Source organism: Eucalyptus grandis, chromosome 11 (assembly GCF_016545825.1).
Source record: "Eucalyptus grandis isolate ANBG69807.140 chromosome 11, ASM1654582v1, whole genome shotgun sequence".
Taxonomy (NCBI): Eukaryota; Viridiplantae; Streptophyta; class Magnoliopsida; order Myrtales; family Myrtaceae; genus Eucalyptus; species Eucalyptus grandis.
The window spans coordinates 23825470-23846120 of NC_052622.1; the positions used below are offsets into that span (position 1 = coordinate 23825470).

The window sequence follows — 20651 nt, forward strand, 5'->3', positions numbered from 1 at the left end:
TATATATATATATATGTATGTGTGTACACTATACGTATACACAACCAAGGCTAATGTGATAATGCAATAGCATTAGCAAGGAATGTGTTGTCTCAAAATCAATTTCTTGGAAATGATATCTCCCTCCTTTGGTGAACTTCATCGCCGCCTCCCCTTCGCAGATATCATGTTCGACTTGATTTACACATCGCACCGAAAGTCAAGGTTGACCTAATCGTCATACAAAGGGGCGTGTCGTTTTGTAGGTACAGTACAGATACCGTATAAGATCGTTCTTCGTTCAAACCCGTGAGTCCGGTTTCCTCTTTCAGTTCATCAAAAGCCTAACTCCGCTTACTTTTGAAAAATTAGACAACATTCCACTCCATTTATCGCCTTATCGGACGAGCCATGCGTTGTCCTCATTCAGCATGAAGGATCTCTCTTGTATAAATATCCCCTTTGCGTTTCATTCCTCTCCATCAATACCATCTCTCTCTACCTCTCTCTCTCTCTCTCAAGCTCACAAAAGATGAAGTACCCAAGGAAATCATTCCTCATGGTATTGCTCATTGCAGTAGCGGCATTCAATGCTGCATCTGCAACACCATCATCTTCACAAGGAGGAGGCTCGTACCTTGCTTATGGGGAAGAAGACGATGTTCCGGGTGAGACCGGCGATTCGTCCTCCCTCGAAACCCTGGAGCCACCCACTTCTCTCCGAGGCACGGGCCGGCTCCTTGCAGAGGCCACCAGCTTGAGGACCGCGCTGACGTGCAACAAGTACCCGAGGATCTGCCGGGCCAAGGGAAGCCCCGGGCCGGACTGTTGCAACAAGAAGTGCGTGAACGTGAGCACCGACAGGCTGAACTGCGGGATGTGCGGGCACAAGTGCAGGTACTCGGAGATATGCTGCAAAGGTCAGTGCGTGAACGCCATGTTCGACAAGAAGCATTGCGGGGGTTGCAACAACAAGTGCAAGAGGAAGAATTCTGCTTGTGTCTATGGGATGTGCAGCTATGCATGAATGTGAAGCGGCGTGAAGATTTGGAGTCGAAGGGTCTGAAGCAAATTGTGCAGTTATCATCGTATTAAGTGAATTTGTTGGTAACTTGGTACATTTTGTATATGAGGTACTATTTAGAAAGTCTTGATTTGTTTTTATGTTACTGAAGGTAATAAAGGCAAGGCCAACATCATCGTGGTTGATTGGACCTTTTGCCCCCAAAATTGTCATCGTTCAAGCTAGTTTAAACGTAATAAGAGCGGTTTTGTTATTTTTTAGTGATCGGGATTAAGGTAGGGCACAAGATCGATTTCCAGTTTCAGTGTTTTGAGAGAATTATTGTCAATCTCATGAACATGTTGCATAAATACTGCCATCTCTGAAAGGAGAAGATATTATGCGAGCATCCTATATCATTTTACCCTGCATAGAGTACTTATATCTAAACGCTATGTACTTTATCTCAGTATGGCCTAAGGTTTCCTTTATCTATCTCTAACAAGGACCTTATTGGTGATTACAAGACTCGGTATAACCCGCATGAGTCGACCACAGACTCATGTCCTGGACATTAAATCTCGATACCTTCTACATGTAGAATGATGGTGAATGGCGGCAACACCTCCCTAGATACAGAGTGAATCTCGTCACCGACATCTAGAAGAGAATTTGTCTAGATCTCAACAGCGAGATCTCATAGCACACAGAGAGGGACAGGGACAGGGACAGGGACAGGGACAGGACGAGGACGATGGTAGTAGATATGACTGCAACAGCATGTTGGCTGAATGAGGAGATAGTGATGGAGAGTGATCGGCAACATGGTGCGACGAGGTGACTGGTAACGTAAAGAGAGAATGAGAGATGGTGAGGTAGGATTTGATACTAAATTCATTTGGCATGTGTCGACTTTTAATGGAGGATCCATACAAAATTGGATATATCTAAACCTAACGAATTTTGTCTCGACTTACCTAATTTCTCCGATGCATGATCATTCCGAGACTACAAATTGTGTCAATGCTCCTCTCTAAATCGAAGAGACTGCAACTACACTAAAAAAAACTTGGGCTGGAGATCATATTTGCTCACGTATCACCAAAATTCAGTATTATATACAGAATTTTGTATATCCTTTTTAAGTCCCTCTTGTCAAATTTGACAGCACTCATTGTTTTGGCCTGATTAGGGTTTTTCTTCTTTCATTTTCGGCCTGAAATGGTCAACACCCTTGAGTGTCGGTGCTTGTTCTCCTGAAAAGCTTGGATCAACGAAGAAGTTGACTGAAAAAGAGCACTTTATTTGGGCCTTTGCTTAAAGGCTCTTCTATAATTCGGGTTGAACAAGCATATTAATCTGAAGTAAACACCAGCCATACACAAAATGAACCCCCAGCCCCAACCGATAATCACCTCTTGACTTGTCGTTTTCGTTTGACCATCTATGATGATTCATTTGGTTATCTAAATTAGTATAACCATTGGATTTGGGAGGTGCTTGAACTAGCAGTGTTAACTACTGTGGTTGAGTGAATTTCAATAATTGATACAGTGACTTCGACATGGGGTTTATATCACTCGACGGCTGTGATTATGTGATCTCCGATGAATCGGATTTATTTAAGTTTCTCACATCGAGTGACACACCAAGTGCAAAAAGCAAGCATGGCTCGGTCTGACGACAGCGTTATATTGTGTATTGCAAATAAATAGAATCAAAGAGGACTCGGGAATGAGAATAAGCAGAATATATATATCTAGGATCAAGAAAAGCAAGCAAGAGGAGATGTCTGTCTTCACATTGCTTTAGTGTACTAAAAGAGCCTGTTGTCATTAGTTTGGACCCCACATGTGACCGGTGCTTTTGCCCTCACTTTCTTCCAGAACCAAATCCCAGCACCAATTCCTATGGCTCCTGCTCCCGAAACTGCGGTCACACTCCCTGTGCAAAGCCCAAAATCGAAACACAAAAAGAAAAGTTTGGAATTCAGCTTATTATGAGTTCATAATCTGAACCTCAAATTTCACTGTCAAATGCTATCTGAAGAGGTTCAGTATCAAGAATTTGGAATCAATATGTCTTTGGTTTTCTGTTACCTGCAATTACTGCAGTCTTGCTGTGCCCCGAAATGCTGCGATCTGCAAAACGGCACTCAATTGAGCCCAGAAACTCATACCGCGGAATTTGATAAAGAAATTAATCAAGATCGGAATGTATAAATAACGATCTATATCCCTAGCATCAGGTTTTGCAACATGTAACATCAAATGTTCACCAGAATATTAGCAGATAGGCTCAGAACGCTGAAACATACCTTTACAAGAAGCGGTACCATTCCTACCCTCACAAATACACAAGAAACTCTCAGTTTGTGTATCGAATCCGCAAGTCCCACCACTCTTCAGATTGTCCTGGCATGTCAAGCACCGAGTGGTCACGGGAATGTCGAAATCGACCCTAATACCATACTCTGCGATCTGATCATATGGACCTGCGCCGATGTTCCTCCAATACACACTAGTGTAGCTAGCACAGTATCTGAGCATGAGCCTAAGTGACTCAGTGGCTTTCGGATAATACGAGCAACAAGAACTCGATCGCAATGCCGAGGGGCACTGCGGTAAGTGACGGCACAGGTAGCTCGAGCTGTCGCATGATGAGTCGCACCGGTCAGGGTACCGCTCGCAGAACATCGGCTTCGGCTCAATGATAACATCCTCCTCACTGCAATTGAAGAACAAGTAATCATTCTGAGGGGAGAGAGATAGATGCGTGCTCGTGTCAAGGCTAAACGCACGCGTGGGGCGGAAGTTGTCGCGGTCCAGGCAGTTCCACATAAATGGGTCGATCAGCAAGATGTGCGGATCAGTGTAGCTTATGTTGCGAACCGGGTATCGGCCGGAGGGGGTCCGGAGCTCCAAATTGCCGGTGTCAGAGCAAACGAGGAGGTGACGGTAATAAGGGCTGCCACATCCGTCGTCGATGCCGAACGGGTAGTGTATCGGAATGGCTCCGCATGAGGTTCTACAGTGGCTGATCGATTGAGCTGGTGCTAGGATGATAAAGAAGACCAAGAGATGAGTTATCTGGAAATGGAGGGCTGGTGATTTGATGGTGAGGAGGGAAGCCATTGGAGGCACTACTAAAGTAGAGAGAGTAGAGATTTGCAGCATAAAAATGATTTGAAGCAATTACAGGAGAAAAGCAATTGAATGGAGAAAGTTAAAGGCTTGAATGGGGTTGATGTTGTCTCTCATCTGCACAAGGAAAAGCTAAAGCGTTATATGGAGAAGACCAAGGAACATTTCTGTGGGGTTCACACTCTTCAGCTTTTATGCCTTTTGTTCTCTTTTTCGCTACTTTAGTATCATTTTCATTTAAGGTACACTGTGCTTTTGCTTCCTTGCAAGTAATGAGAAGATCCCCAGCTGAAATAAATAAATAAATTAGAGATTTTTGAAGTTCAAGAGAGAGTGGGTTGAAATCAGAAACTTTACTTCTTTTCATGATACTGGCATCTAGCCTTTCTTTCTGCATAAATTATAATATAAATGGTGTATTAAAGAAATTATCATTCCTTCCTTTTGATGTAGATCTAACTAGCTACCGATAATAAGGAGTGAGCACCAAGTTTGATTCAACTTGAGAACTAGACCGAACTAACTGGTTCAAGGCCTATTCTAGGGAGAACCCTTTAGTTCCTGATTCCACAAACCTAGAACCAGCCTAAGATAGGTTTTGTTCTCGATTTCAAGGTCCAAATCGCCCATTCGCAATTCCTCAATCGAATTGATTTTGAATCTTCCTTTAGAAAAAGAAAATTCTTCTGCAGTCATTCTCTTCAATATGAAAGGAAATAACCACTTGATCAATATCTGTTTATATAGTGAAATAGTGCAACTTTTATATCTTATTATAAAAAAATAAAATAAAAAATTGATTTTTCTATACAAAATAAAAAAAGTGGGTCGGTTCGTTGATAAAATTGAGAATCAAACCGGGATCCAACCAAGGTAGTTCCAAATTTTTGGAATCAAGAGACACAAGACCGGTACTTGATTCTAGATTTCTAACCAAGAAGCAATCTTTTTTGCGGACAACATCACTACGAATGCCATTGCAATCGACCAAACTAATCATCATTGAGAAAAATCGATACCGATGCAAAACTCCATTAGGAAAAAAAAGAAGGTATTTTCAAACATTGGACACAATATGTACATTACCCATTGATGACAAAAATTATGGATACTTCAACAGTAGACAAAACCTTTTATAAATTAAGGTGATGCTGATCAAGTCATTGTCACAACCTTAATAGATGAGTCCATGGGCTTGTGATTTGTTTTGTAGAATGGATCAAATATGTGGTGGGCCTAGTCCGGCCTGGCCTAAGCTTCTCCATTCCTAGTCGGGCCGGGTAGCCCCTCGTCTTCGGGCTAGTATTTTCTGAGCCCATTCCTACAATTCCGTCGAACCGTTTCTTGAGATGACACGGGAATAAGATCCCGACAGGATCATAGAATAAATCGAAACGAGGGAAACTCGCTTTGAAATCATGTTGGAATATGACTGAATGAAATAATCATTGTGCCCATGGGCCTACATCGCTTAAACAAGGGATCCTATGATGGAAATTTGAACCACCGAAGAAAAGAGAACTTGATACTCCTAACTAAAAGTAATTTGTAATTATTTAGATAAGACTACTAATTGGCTTGATATCTAAGTTGTATGGATTGTACCCTCCACAGTGTTCTGGCTCTCATAATAGTCTAGGATTTAAATTGCCTCTTGTCCCACATCAAACTTTTAACAAAAAAAAAAACAAAGGACTTTAAACACATAGGACGCATTTTGATAATGACATGAATTAGATGACATGACCCAAATTGTCAATCCTCTAATTTTTGACCGGTCATATGTGAGGGTAATCGGTCCTAGAATTGGTAAATTAAAGATAAAAAAAATAGAATCTACTTTGTCAGAATTAGTTTCCAATTTTGGAAATCAACATCAGCTCCTCTAGAATTGAACCAGCTGATTGCAGAGTCGACTCGGGAATTGGCTTACATTTGCTTCTTTTTTTCATTTTTCTTCGTCAAGAATATTTATTTCGCAATCGTAATTAGAAATCTTCTATAAAAAAAAATAACATAAAATATTATAAAATACTTCTTCTTTTTTTTGCAACCGAGAATCGCCGTACAGCCCGGAATTTGACGACGTAAAATACTTTAGCATAAGAAAGTAGTAAGTGTTTAAATGTAAGAGATCTATGGTTGGCTTTGAACAAGTTAAAAATCAATTCTACCCAAAAACCTTCCGGTTAGCTGAACCAATCAACGAGTTCTTAAATTTTTTAATCCAGAAATTAATTCGGTACCGGAATAAACTGTCTGATACCATTTGAATAAGGCTAATTTTGTAACTCTCCCAAGTTGAACCGGTCCTATTTCTCACCCCCAATTATACAAGATGGAATTCCTCTTACTATCATTTAGAGCTTCACGCAGTAAGAATTTCATTTGATATTCCCATTGCTTTAAAATACCCTAATATTTTAAGTAAGTCATAATTCTTTACCGAACAGTTCACCCGGGCCGACTCAACCCTGACTCATGGATACAATAAGCGAAAAGGTCAATGGAGGCCAAATTGAATAAGCCCTTGGGAGATGTGAAATTGTTCTTAATTAGTGGAAGAATATTTACTTATACTATATTATATTACATAGAGAGAGAGAGAGAGAGAGAGAGAGAGAGAGAGAGAGAGTCAAAACGGATCATGACTACTTACTAGAGTAGTAGGGTTTCTGAATAATGACGAAAACGATTTAACATGAAAGCAATGGCAATGATAAATAAACTTTGATGTGGACCTTAATGGCTGGGTCACATTAGCTGATCTTGGTGGCATATTGGGTCACGGTGTCACGGGGTAGACTTTCTATTCGACCAAACTTGTTTGAACTAGAGAAAATACTATTTGACAATAATTTTGGGATTATTCACGATAATGCCCTATTGAAAAAATTATATCATAAATTATTGGTTTCAAGGTAAACCGATTTTGAGACAGGAACTTGATACCTACTTAACATGACTTGTTATGAAAAATCGGAATTGGGAACCAAGACACTTATACTGTGGGTTTGATACCAAATCGAAGAGACGCATGCTAAGTAACAACTCTAACCTCTTCAAAATCACACCATCAATTCAATGCAACTTTCTTTTTCAAAGAAGGTGTTTATTAAAGTCAATGGATCTTTTTCCTTTGCACGTACGTAGCATCAGTGAGAAAAACTTTGGTCAAAGAAAAAGTATAAAAAAAAATTCTAAATTTGTTCTATTGATATCGATATATGCATAAATCTTTTAATTTGATAAATTAAGTTAATCTAGCCAATGAAAATTGTTGACTTGGATGCCAACTATCCTATATAGTAGTGCTCACATGGATACTTTTCTTTTTACTTTTAATGATTTCTTTTTATCAAATGTTCCTTTTTTCCTTCTTTTTTTTTTCACTTCTCTTTCCTTTGGCTTGTGGATGGTATTCGACCATAGTCAATGATTGGCCACAAGCGAAGGCCAACGAGGATGTCGGGACCCTCACTAGATCCAGTGAGGGCTCGACCCTCATTGCTAGGGTAAGGCGAGAGCAGGAGCGGCCCTTATCAAATCCAACAAGGGCGACCCTTGCCTATGGCCGACGACAGCCCCAATGCCCTCACCAGCCATGGCTGAGTACCTACCACCAAAGAGAAGGAAAAGGAAAAAAGAAGAAGAAAAGGAAAAGAAAAAGTTAATAAAACTTAAAATTCCCAAAAAAAGGTTCTTAAAAGTATTAAAAATATTTAAAATTGCCAACATTATTAATTTTCAACATAAATTGGCCAAATGGAATAAATTCATATCAATATAAAAAATGTGTAAGACTAAATTAGTCAAATTAAAATGTTTAGGACTAATGATAACAATATAATAAGCGAATGACTTTCTTTTGTAATTTTCCCCTCTAGTCAACCGTCGACATGATCTCACCGGTAGAAACCCTCTCCACATAAATCAACGTCGTACTAATGAATAGTATCATTAAAACAATATAATTAATAACATGCCTCAAGCATGTGTTTGTGTGTAAGAAGCAAATGGCACCACATGCGCACGAATGCATATACGTGTATAGCCCTAAAATTCTCTCCTTCATAAGCAGTAAATCTTTTACAACATATGAAAAATCTGCGATTCGTGTCAGCCCTTTCCCACTTAGTCGGCAGTTGCTATCGAAACGGGAAGAACGTGGGAATGCGATTCTTGGTACGGCAGTCGTGGGGACAACTATCTTGGCAGATCGAAACTTCTAACCTCTTTTTTAGGTCTCAAAGCGTCTCGACAGGTTCTAAAAGAAAAAGGTCGGACGCAATGACTACCCGGTCCGAGGCTTCTCGTGAATCACGGTTGATTATGATGAATACGGAGAACGGAGTACATAGAGGCTGAAGCGGTTGTCGGCCGTGACGACTACGGCGTGCGACGAGTGATGAAGAGACGGCAAAGTGCCGGCGATAACTCGGTCTAAGATGCAGACATTATTGACGGCAAGAGTTGTTTGCCAGGAAACTTGGAACAATGCTTTCCTTCCTCAGGAACAGATCTGCATTCGGAATGAAAAGCAAGCAATGCCATAAGTACTTGACGTTCCCAGTAAGAGCCTGACAAGATCGATGCTTTTCCGAGACTCCAACTTCAAAGGTTGTCTAGGAGACTCAAGGTGAGGATGGTGAACATACTGATGAAATATTTCGAATCCCAGCTCGAAAATTTAGATGATTCTAATTCGGTGTCTCTAATGATAAAAGGGAAGAAAGATATTGGAATTTCCCGTGAATGTTTATAATCAAATTGATAAAAATGAATAATTTAAGACTGAATTGATATTTGTACAACAAGTTTAAGATTAAATTGGTATGATTAAAAAGTTTAAGATTGACTTAGCATATTTGCAATAAGTTAGGATTGATTGGGTAATTTTCCCCGAGATTTCCTAGTTCAAATGAGAATTTTCAAAGGTTTAGCACGTGTGGCATGCATGGTTGGAATGTTACACCGCAAGAGATGAGATTTTTTTGGTGGGAGAGAATGACACGCGACCTGATAACCTTCGAGATTACAATTTCATAAATTGGCAATTATATTTTTTTTATTAGTTATTTGATTGGATTCTAAATAATATTTTGAAATACTTTCTTTATGCTTTTCAATAATATTCTGTTTTGCTCTATTAGGATATCCTTAGGGTTTTAATCTATATATATTCGAGTTATTCTCTCTCCCATAAATAAAACTGAGAGTTCCCTCTTTGCACGCCTCGTGCCTGTCCTGAGTTGCAACTTGGGGTCTACCCATTTCAATTGTGTCACAAACTCGGCAACCACCTCCAAACTCATTCACTGCCTCTGCCACTATGTCACATCACCGGAGTTCCACCACCACCACTAGCACAACCAATACGCTCGGTATACCAAACATCCCAAAAACGACATTATCGATGCCAAATGAGGTGGAAAAGCTCAGAGACTATTCATGTCATTCTCACTAAATAAACCGAAGCGCCCAATCCATCACCCGTGACGAATCGGGTTCAACCCATCATCGTTTGGTCCATAATTCAGTTCTAGGATTCTTGCCAAATTCCGGCTAGAACAGTGCAAAACTCATACGGACATTTCCCTGGTCGCCCCTGTTTGAGTTCACATCGAGTGATGGGCTTGCTTTTTGATCCCTTCCCTCCTCACCCCCAAATTTTCTCTCATCCAATGGCGAGCGTTCATATGATGTTGAACGGTCGGTAGGTCAAAAATATGGATGAATGGATGCGACTAATATCGATTCGATTCGTCGGTCCTTCGAGGGTTTGAAATGAAGAGAAAGGAGTTTGAAACTTCGGGTCTAAACCAAGGGAACAAAATTCTAGATGGAGACAAACCTTCGTATTCGCAAGAAAGCCAATCAACGATGACTTTTCCTAATAAAGAAAACACCAAATCTTGTCTGCTAGCAAACCCTAATCAACCTCTTCCTTTTGTTTTCTTCCTCATGTTGCTTATTTGCAAAAAACTTAAATGATCAGAAATTGTTGCACATGGAAAAAAAAAGCTAAAAGAACTTGTTTATTCACACAATAGCAAATGCATGTGTCAGAAAGAAATATTTAATCAAAAATTAGATCTACCAAATTTTACGAGACCATTGTCAACTACTCTCGCTTTTGCACGGATCAAACTTTGCCTTTAAAGTAAAATATGAAAACACATAATAAGGGAGGTAAATGAGAAGTCCCAAAACGATGTAAAATTAGGATTAAAATAGATTAAACCGATAGATGAATATATGATTTATAAGGACAATATTATTTACGAAAAATTTCCTTCTTGTGACAATAATTTGCAAGCTCATAGTGGTTAGTACTAAATCATATCATACACGCCGAATCAAACAAACCCATTTAGTAAATTTTTCTTCACTAGATGTGCATAGGATGTCATAGTCTAATCTTATGAAAAGGACAAATTGGAATTAGAAGACGGATCGTTGACACAAGGGGGAAAGCAAATTTGACCAACACTTTATCTTTTTAGCCTCTTTCTCCCCCAATCTTTTATACTATTTTCATTTTATAATGTGAAAGGCATCCTCGCGTTTCTTGCGGCTCTACGCCATCATCATAAGCTGTCACCATAAACGTTTCACAAAAATAAAATAAAATAAAATAATTGCCCCGTTTTTTCTACCTTGTCTCTTTCTCCATTTCAATATCATTATTGCACATTATTAATGTAGATTTAATTGGCAAGCTGTCCGACCTAACCATGGACCGATTTTTCCACGTCATGGCAGAAAGCCACGTGGGTGTGTATCCAATGGTCAACGGAAATCTCAGTCAACCCTGTCTTTTTCTTCCTTTGCTGTATTTTTTTTATAGTTATTAGCTAATAAAGTATTATATTGTTTAATTATTTTGTGGCTTCTTGTCTATGATCTTGCTCAGGCTATGACGCTAGGGAATGCCTTTCGGATGCGTTTGCCTAGACGGATTACTTAAGCTTGGTCATTGAAAATATTGGACCCCGAGTGACGCCTCTATTTTTAGATTCTTCTTTAGGAGTCGTTGAAACAAGGACAAATTAGGTATAATAAATTTTTTAGCATTATTTCTCGCGGTGGTCCGTTCATCACCAAACGTCCTCCACGGCACACCGCCGCAACAATAATTTGCGGTGAAAATTAGCTAGAAAATGATATTAGAATTCGATGTAGATATCCAGAATTAAATTGATAAAATTGAAGAATTTAAGACTAAATTGATATTTGTAAAATAGTTTAGGACTAATTGGATAATTTCCCCCTTTTGGATGCTTTTCCTCAAACGATTTATTTAAGTTGATTCATTGAAAATATTGGAGCCCGAGTGAGAACTCTATTTTTAAATTGCTTTTAGGAGTCATTGAGACAAAGGACAAATTAGGTATAATGAATTTTGAAGTATTACTTCTCACAATGGTCCGATCACGTAGCATACTGCAGCGTTGACAGTTTCTCGTAAAGATCTGCCGGAAGAGCTATATTGAAATTTGATATAGAGATCTAGGACTAAATTGATAAAATTGAAAAAATCAGGATTAAATCAAAGTTTAGACAATAGGTTTAGGATTGATCGGACAATTTTTCCCCTTTTGTATCCTTACCAAAATGAATTATTCAAACTTGGTCATGGAAACAATTGGACCCTGAGTGACAACTCTCTCTCTCTCTCTCTCCTTGTACTCTAGTTAAGACAAATTGAAATAAGGACAACTTAGCACACCTTACGGCTACCAAATCTACATGTAGCGACGGAACGAGATAGGTTAGCTGATGACAATGAAAGCACTCGTTCAAACTTGATCCGGTTCCATTTTATATGTTTGGTCATCGATTTCGATAACTTGAACCTTAGTTTCAGATGTCTAGGTGATCAGATCTTGGGGACGATGTTTCAAACATTGGAAAACGGTGGAGAAAATTTGCACTTATCAATTAAAGTTTCGTGGAAATTTTGCCGTCGGCTCGTTCATGTACAGAGATCATTGGATATACCAGCTCCGCCGTTTAGGCACATTCGAGAATGTTAAGAACTTTTCAGAGCATTCGAACGAGCACAGATTCAAAAGGGCGGCTTGGGAAAAAATTTACCGCCGTATTTGTTGAACTGAGCATGACTTTCAATCCGAGAGGCGTTATGAGTCATAGAGAACGGTGATCGAAGAAGGGAACTTATTTGAGGTCGTTTTTAGCCTCGAATGCATCTTTTTTGTCGGTTTCAAAACTCGTTTCTATTCATTAGACTATTTAGTTTCGTACTTTAGGCCCTTGTGCTTTCAAATCAAGACCGTTCTAGGTTTGTGCGGAAATCTTTCCGATCGCATCATGGGTTTACCTTAAGAAACACTAGTGCATTTGTTAGGTTGAGCAATCACATCTATGGACCGCTCATCAGGGTTTTGACTCGCGTCCTCACTAGTCGACGAGATTGCCGAGGTATTCCGCAAGTTCAAGACGTACCTAATTAGGATGGCTGATTTGCCACAAAATAACAAACATAACAATGTGCATGGAAACCGGAAAGAAATGGGACTTTGGAGCATTTATATGTATAGTTGCAATCGGAGACCAGGGAAAGTTTTATGTGGTCCTGCCTTGATGGACGGTCTGCAAGGTTATATTTTACCTGCATCCGCTGACTGCCATTATCTTAATTTGGACTACTACTTACATAATGTCACGCTTCGATCGTTGACCATATCCTACAACATTTTCCCATACCCATTTTCATTACCTCCCCCCACCCTCAATAAATGCCGTAAAATCAATCGAAAATCGAATATTATCCGAGTAATATTTTGCCTTTTCTTATCCCTTTGGTGCGCGAAATCTCAATATTCTATTAAGACAACGTTTTCGGCCTGCTTACTTAACCTTTACCAAACAAAACTCTACTTTATCCGCAAGTCGCACGAAGCAGGAAGGAGACCCCTTTGAATGGAATCGAAAGTAGGAGCAATTTCACTCCAACACTCCACAGCTTCCTTCCTCTTTCCCTTTGTTCCGGCGCCGTTTGCTTTTGGACTTTGAAATTGAAAATCCGCCATCAAAGCTCTCCCTCCCTCTGCCCTTTTTCTCCTTCTTGTCCACAAATTTCTCAAAGAGACAAATCGGCCCCACGAGAAGAATCCACTTTTTCCACGTCCGAACCTTTGAAAAAGAAGGGAACCGAACACATCCCCACGTTGTAGCTGGTCCTGTCGTACAAGTAAACAGTGACGACCGGCCTCTTTTCGATCAAACATAAACATCTCCACGTCTGGTCAAGTTTTAGACTCGTGGGGGCGCTTTCCCATTTGCGTGCGTACCTTGCTAGGGTTCTGATGTTGAAAGTTTCTGCCCCGATATCGGTCCACGTGGAAGCTCCCTTGGATATTGTGCAACACGCCGCTAATTTGACATTAACCCTCTTAGGATTGGCTGAGTCGTTAACGCTTACAAGCCAATAGATCTAAGGTTTAGATCACGGTATTTCTAATTCAATTCACCACCTTGTGGACATAGCTAATTACATGTACATGGGCGAGGTGATATACATACAATCTTTTTGGATTGATTGAGCAGGAAAGGTAAGATACTATGTATTATTGAAAGAACCTTACCGACAGTACTGATCGGATAAGACCGAAGTTTAATCCCGGGTCAATGACCTTGATGTGATACCGCCAGTACTCAATGTATGAAAAGCTCGAACCGGTTATGTTTATTTATATCATTGCACGAAAAGTCCGTTTCCTTAACCACTAAGCCAAATCTAGCCCGTTCGTGTGGAATTGATGTTGAAATCTCCCTTTCAAAGGTAATATGAATACAAAGTCATGGGATTCTATCCAGGCCATTACTTTCTTGTCTTGTGTTACACACCCCACCTAACCATCATCTTTCAAAAGCCAGCACCTGTTGGAATTAGAGGCTCCAAAAGCAGGAAAAAAGAGTCCCTTTGGAGTTGAATACTCGTGTACCCATGTGGGCGGGAAAGATCAAGGGAGAAGATATTAATAGAAAGGGAAATTGAACTGATGTTGCTGTTGTCCATCTGTCATTTCAAAGCTCATGGTCTCTTTCCTTCTTCTTTTTTTCTGTGGGCATGCAGAAAAAGTCTGTCTTGGATGCATGGAAATTTCCACTGTTTGAAATGTATATAGCTTATGGAAAAAAATCAAGCCCCTCAGGAGTTATTATATGAGCAAATTAGGTGATGGAAATTTGACTATTGGCTAGATATGGTATGTCCATGTTCATGCATTTCAATGTAAAAATATGTCTTACATTGCATGCTCCAAAAATTGGACTTTAGATATAGCTAGGTCGGTCTCACTCTACCCATAAGTTTGTCAAGATAATGTCTCCAATTCTAGGATATCCCATTGAAAAGGTGGATTGCCCCTTTTTTTGTCCAAACCGGTAATACCTCATGCGGCATTCAATCTTATTATAATTTCTTTAATTGCTCTACACATACTCCCAATAACCACATATGTTATTTCTTCGAATCATTCAATATAGATAAAAGGAAAAAAATAAATAAATGTATATGTTGGGATATTTGTTCGAAAATGACGTACATGAAAGGATTTAGAAGATTCAATTATTGGGTTGAAAAATTTAAACCTATATTACCAATATATGGAATATATTACACAATTCCATTTTGTACTTGTGGATTTTCCAACCAATAGTAATCATCTTAAATCCTAAACTTTGCTTATTATGATATCAATACCTTAATTTTTTTTTCTTTTGTCTCCAAAAGCTTTGAATTGAGCTAATAATGACACTAAAACCCCAATTTTTTTCTGTTGTATCTCAAAAAAAAAACCCTCAAATACCATAAATATGACCACCATAACACCAGTGCTCCAAACTTCTTATTGTGTCATTAAAAATCCCTAAACCTATACCGATGTGATGAAAATACCTTCAAATCTTTTGTCTGACATCAGATCCACATCAAGCCCATTTGGCTACTGTCATCCACGTAGGTTGCCAAGCCAAATTTGTAATGGCCGTCTTGGACGGAACTGTGACCGAAGGTTTTCATTAGATAATCAACAAGTTTGGGGTATTAACTCCACACAAAAAAAAAAAAAAATTGTAGCATTGGTGTCACAATGAGCAAACTTTAAAGTTTTTTTTTTCTTAGTTACAAACGTATGGTATTTTTATTTCATGTGTACTCATTTGTTGTATTGGCAACATGAAAAGAAAAAATTATTCGAGGAACCGGTGTCATACTAGATAAAGATTAGGGATTATGTATGTAAATGGATAGTATTTTTATCACGACAGTACAATTTTGGGTATTAGTGACCAAAAAAAAAAAAGACTCGAAGTACTGGTGTCATAGTGGGAAGAATTAAGAGGGTTTTTTTTTTTCCTTTTTTTGTAGTGGTCATTAGACCACATGTGCACAAATTTGTGGTACCGGTGACACGAAATTTTTTTTAGTATTTTTGTCCCAATGGTACAAGTTTAAGGTATTAGTGACACGAGCGAAAAAAAAAATTGAAGTACCGACTTTTTTTATTTTTTTGGTAGGGGATTTCCATCGCCTTAATTACACACATGCATATCGTGTGGAAAAGGCTATTCGCCATCTTTTTCCTCTTTTTCCTCTTTCTTCTCCAATTTCTCCAATAATTCCCCCTCTTCTTTCCCCCACGTCCATCCATGACACCAGCTGTTCAGAAAAACGCTGCATAGGGTTGGTTAGAGGATCATGATTGGTGGCTGCCGGGAGTGAAAAGTCAAACCCGGTAACTCGGTCCAGCCGGTGACCAGTCAACCCGGCGAGGGCGGGCACAGCGTGGTCTCCCCGCCCGCCCCACCCGAAAGGCCGGTCGCGGGGCCCACCCGGAGACCGGGCCGCTGGGCCAGCCGGTCGCCGGTCGCAGAGAGAGAGCCGGGCCGTCAATTCCGTTGACTATTGACCGTCGCCCCCCCCACGTCTTTTTCCCTCTCCCGCCCCTTTTTAATTATTTTTTTTGGGGGAGGGTTTTCCTCACGTGGAACGCGCCGCACCGCACGGGGCGGTGGCTCTGCATCTGATGAGTTCAATTTTTTCTTTCCTGCGGAGATTTACGAACGAGTCAACCTCCTTTCTTGACGAAACCTCTTCCGAAACTTCCCCCCTCTCTCTCTCTCTCTATCTCTACTTGTCTTCTTCTTATCTCCACCGGATCCATCTCGAAAAATCAAATCCAAGGGCCACGCTCGCCCGGTGATAATTTCCTCCTTCCTTCCTTTTTTTTTTTTTTTATTTATAATAATTGGGATATTTTTCTATTCAAATTTTCGGAGTTCCAATATTTGATTTTATGCATCGCCCGACCCTTTATGTACAAAATATAGAATTGATTGTGCGACGGTTTTTTTATCTACCGAAGCAATAAGGGTCGGACTACAAAAAATAAAATAAATTATTGTAATGTCTGCTCCTCAAAAAATCTATGGGTACCGACTATAAATTTGTGGGTTTTGAAAACACCGAGGAAGAAAAATCAAACACACGAGGAGTCAAGATCTCAATCTCCTAGAAAACACGTGACATTCAATAGAGGAAAAGAAGCATGAAAATTCGTAACGTGAGTTTCCATGGGTTGTTGCCTGAAAATTTGAAGGAAAATATAGATGGGGACCAATGCATTTTCCGTAATTTCTTTCAATTCCCAAATTAAAATGCAATCAAAATTTTCATTTTCTCTGGGGGAATAAAAATCGAACGGAAAAAAGCCGAAAATATGACGTGTAAAACCTTTTTCATTTTCGGCAGGAGATAAATACACTTGTCGCGCGCTGACGCACCGTCTGACGTATCGTGCCTCGCTCGCCCCAGATCCCGAAAATCCCTTCTTTCCCTCCCCACGCAAATCTTCATCAAATTAATAAATAAATAAATAAATAAAATTCAATTTTTTTATTATTTTCCTTTCTGTCTTGCAATGAATTCCGGTCTTCGTTCCAAACCCTTTTTATAGGCGCTCCAGTTGCTTCGGCCAAAGACTTCACACACTTCTCAACACACACACCACCCCCCTCCTCCTTTCTCTCTCTTCTTTCTCTCTCCTTCTTCCTCCTTCATCCGCCATCGTCATCTCCCTCATCATCATCATCATAAGCATCGTCTTCCCTCGAGCTCCTGCGCATCTCTCTCTTCTTTCTTTATTTATGGACAAGGCTGGATGGGGGCTAACCCTCGACTCCTCCTCCTCCTCCCACTCTGACTCCTTCTTCCCCAAGAAGCCCTCCGGGTTCCTCAAGCTCAAGCGCGACCCCCCGGCGACCCCCTCCCGCCGCCTCCGCCGCCGCTGCCGCCGCAGCCGCAGCCGCCAGGATGTTCCCCGGCATCGACTTCTCGGCCAGCCTCGGCCGCTGGGACGACCACCGCCACGCCTCCATCCTAAATTCGTCCTCGCCTGCCGCGGACGAGGGCCGGGTCGTCGTCGGCGAGGTCGACTTCTTCTCCGATAGCAAGAGCAGGTCGTCCCTTCCTGCCGCCGCCGCGGGCGGCGAGGAGGGTAGAGCCGCTACCGTGAGCGTCAAGAGGGAGAGCCCCGTCGCGTCCGGCCCCGCGAGGTCGGAGCTGAACGTGAATGTAAGAACTCGAGCTGAATTTCTTTCTGTTTTCGTGGAAACCAGGAGATAAGTTAAATCTCGGCGATGATTCTGCGTTGTTTTAAGGTTTCTAATCTTGAATTCTGTGTGTCGACAGACTGGTTTGCGCCTCCTGACTGCTAACACCGGGAGCGACCAGTCGACGGTGGACGACGGATTCTCCTCCGATATCGAGGAGAAAAGAGCCAAGAACGAGGTAAGAAAACCTGGTCACGGTCAGAACCGCACGCGGCTGTCGAATTTTTAGGATCTTGGTCTGTTTAGTTAACGGCGATTCTTGATTTTCTTTTACAGCAGCTGGCGCACCTAAACGCGGAGCTGCAGAGAATGAATTCGGAGAACCAGAGGTTGAAGGAGATGCTCAGCCAGGTCACGAGCAACTACAACGCATTGCAGTTGCACCTCTCTTCACTCCTCCAGCAGCAGCAGCAGCACCACATCCAGCACCAGCACCAGAGCAATGGCGCCGAGCCCGCGCAAGATCACGAGGTAAGTTTCAGTTCTCGCGAGAGAAGTTCATTGCGAAACGGGAAGAAGAAAGTGTTTCTGGGTCTGAATCGTTCTGATGCCTCGCGTCCGAAATTGCAGAATGCGATGAAGAAGAACCAGACGGTGGTGCCGAGGCAGTTTCTTGATCTCGGCCCGATGTCGGCGGCTGCCGCGGAGACCGACGAGATCTCGAACTCTTCATCGGAGGAGAGGACGAGGGATGGCTCAAGGTCGCCGTTGGCCAAAATGGAAGTCGCATCGTCTGCTCATAACAACAAGGCGGAACAAGATAGCTCCGGCGCTAGAGATGGTGACAAGAGAGGTGTTAGGAACGAGAGTCCCGACGACTCGGAAACTCAAGGCTGGGGGCCGAACAAGGCGGCCAAACTGGAGGCGGCGAGGACGAGCATCGAGCAATCTGCGGAGGCCACGATGAGGAAGGCCCGCGTCTCCGTCCGAGCTCGATCCGAGGCTCCCATGGTAATTCAGCTCACCTTGCTAGATCAGGATCTTGGTCGTTTCTTCGTCGTGCGATGCTAATTTCGTTTGCTATGCGATCGTGTAGATTACCGACGGATGCCAATGGAGGAAATACGGACAGAAGATGGCCAAGGGGAACCCGTGCCCCCGAGCTTATTATCGTTGCACCATGGCGGTCGGCTGCCCCGTTCGCAAGCAAGTAAGTTCTAACGTTCTTTCTATCATCAATTCATGAGTCGAAAGTCAAATTTCGCTGTATAGATCTTAGACATGACTAGAATTGAGGTTCGGAAATTTCGAATGTCGAAAGGAAATGCTAGAGTTACCAAGACTGATAATCGAAATTGAGGTTTTCATGTAAGAATGCGGTGGCGCAAGGGACTAATCCAGAATCTTGGGTAATGGTTACAGGTTCAGCGCTGTGCCGAAGACCGAGGGATTCTGATAACGACCTATGAGGGCAACCACAACCACCCACTCCCGCCGGCAGCCATGGCCATGGCCTCGACCACCGCGGCTGCGGTCAGCATGCTGCTCTCAGGGTCGATGTCGAGCGCGGACGGCATCATGAACCCGAACCTGCTGGCGAGGGCGATCCTGCCTTGCTCATCGAGCGTGGCCACGATCTCGGCCTCAGCCCCGTTCCCTACGGTCACGCTGGACCTCACCCACTCCCCGAACCCGTTGCAAATCCAAAGACCCCAGCCCCAATTCCAAGTCCCCTTCCCTGGCCAGCCCCAGAACTTTGGCTCATTGCCTTCACAGTCTCTTCCTCCAGCTTTTGGGCAAGCACTCTACAATCAATCCAAGTTCTCTGGCCTCCAATTGTCTCAAGATTTGGCCAATCCTTCCCAATTAGGTCAGCAAGTTGCCTCGCTACCACAACACTTGCAACAAGCACAGCAGCAGCAGCAGCAACAGCAACAACAACAACAACAATCGGCTTCTTTGGCTGACACGCTCAGCGCAGCCACAGCCGCCATCACCGCCGACCCCAACTTCACCGCGGCCCTTGCTGCTGCCATCTCGTCCATAATCGGCGGTGCACATCCCAATAACAGCACCACCACCACCACAACCGGCACTGCTGCCGCCGCCACAACCACCGGCAACAACAACAACAACACCACTAACGTCAGCACAAGCAACAGCAAGATGAGCAGCTTCCCAGGAAATTAGAGCTGGGGGTCCATTTCCATTTTCGACTTACAATTCCTTTGTTTTTAGCTCATGTCAATGTCTTTTTCCTTTTGTTTACCAACTTTTTTTTCTTTTTCCTTTCTTGGGCGGATAAGTATGAGATTTACATGTTCATAGGGTCGTTGGTTTCTCTTACCATGTGGGGGGAGGAATTAGAACACAACATCATTCTTTCTATTGTTTTTATGAGAAATAATCTTGTGATTTCAAACTTGGGTTTCAATTTACCAACTGTGGATCCCAATCCCTACGCAATGTAGACGAGAACCCCAGGAAGAGAGTTGATTCCATTTGACTTGGTACAGAAGGCAAAGCTCCTTCAAGAATCAACGCGACGAAGAGATCTCGGCCTGGGGGAAGATGACAAAAGAAGGGTCCTCGGTTGCGATTCCGTGTGAGATTGTCATCGCCGCGGCGGTCAACGAATTCGGCCACCATTGTTTGACACGTCAAGTTATTTAGATTGATGCCCAGGCCGAACGCCAGACCTGAAAGCAGTCTGACTTTTTGGAGACTTCGAGGCAACTACGTGCGCGTGCGACCGTCTTCAATGCACGGACTATTTAGAATACTCGCGCACATGAATATCGACCCTTCATATATTTTAATCAAGGCGATAAAATAAAAAAAAACGATGGCGTGAAAAATAATGGGGTTTGCAGGTCAAATTTATTCAATGAAGAAAGGTGGCCGGGGGAGGGGGAAAGGGGGCAGCCCCAGCGATGGCGTGAAAA

General features: G+C 42.0%; 3 protein-coding genes across 4 annotated transcripts; 2 read left to right on the forward strand and 1 right to left on the reverse strand.

The window, feature by feature from the left end:
- Positions 1–477: 477 nt before the first annotated feature.
- LOC104445689 (stigma-specific STIG1-like protein 1) lies at positions 478–1263 on the forward strand. Its single transcript, XM_010059603.3, has one exon. It carries the CDS (start codon positions 512–514, stop codon positions 1004–1006), a length of 495 nt encoding a protein of 164 aa, XP_010057905.2. The 5' UTR covers positions 478–511; the 3' UTR covers positions 1007–1263.
- Positions 1264–2713: 1450 nt separating this feature from the next.
- Positions 2714–4270, reverse strand: LOC104445690. Its single transcript, XM_010059604.3, has 3 exons — positions 3300–4270; positions 3082–3123; positions 2714–2926 (listed from the first exon to the last, which is right to left on the reverse strand). Exons 1-3 carry the CDS (start codon positions 4156–4158, stop codon positions 2799–2801), a joined length of 1029 nt encoding a protein of 342 aa, XP_010057906.2. The 5' UTR covers positions 4159–4270; the 3' UTR covers positions 2714–2798.
- A 12883-nt stretch (positions 4271–17153) lies between these two features.
- On the forward strand, positions 17154–20128 carry LOC104445691 (probable WRKY transcription factor 31). 2 transcript variants are annotated; one of them, XM_010059605.3, is made up of 6 exons: positions 17154–17728; positions 17846–17944; positions 18043–18237; positions 18337–18717; positions 18803–18916; positions 19129–20128. In XM_010059605.3, exons 1-6 carry the CDS (start codon positions 17468–17470, stop codon positions 19894–19896), a joined length of 1818 nt encoding a protein of 605 aa, XP_010057907.2. In that variant the 5' UTR covers positions 17154–17467; the 3' UTR covers positions 19897–20128. The 2 variants fall into 2 exon arrangements, with proteins under 2 accessions (XP_010057907.2, XP_010057908.2); XM_010059606.3 differs by having other exon boundaries at positions 18046–18237.
- The last annotated feature ends 523 nt before the right edge of the window (positions 20129–20651 follow it).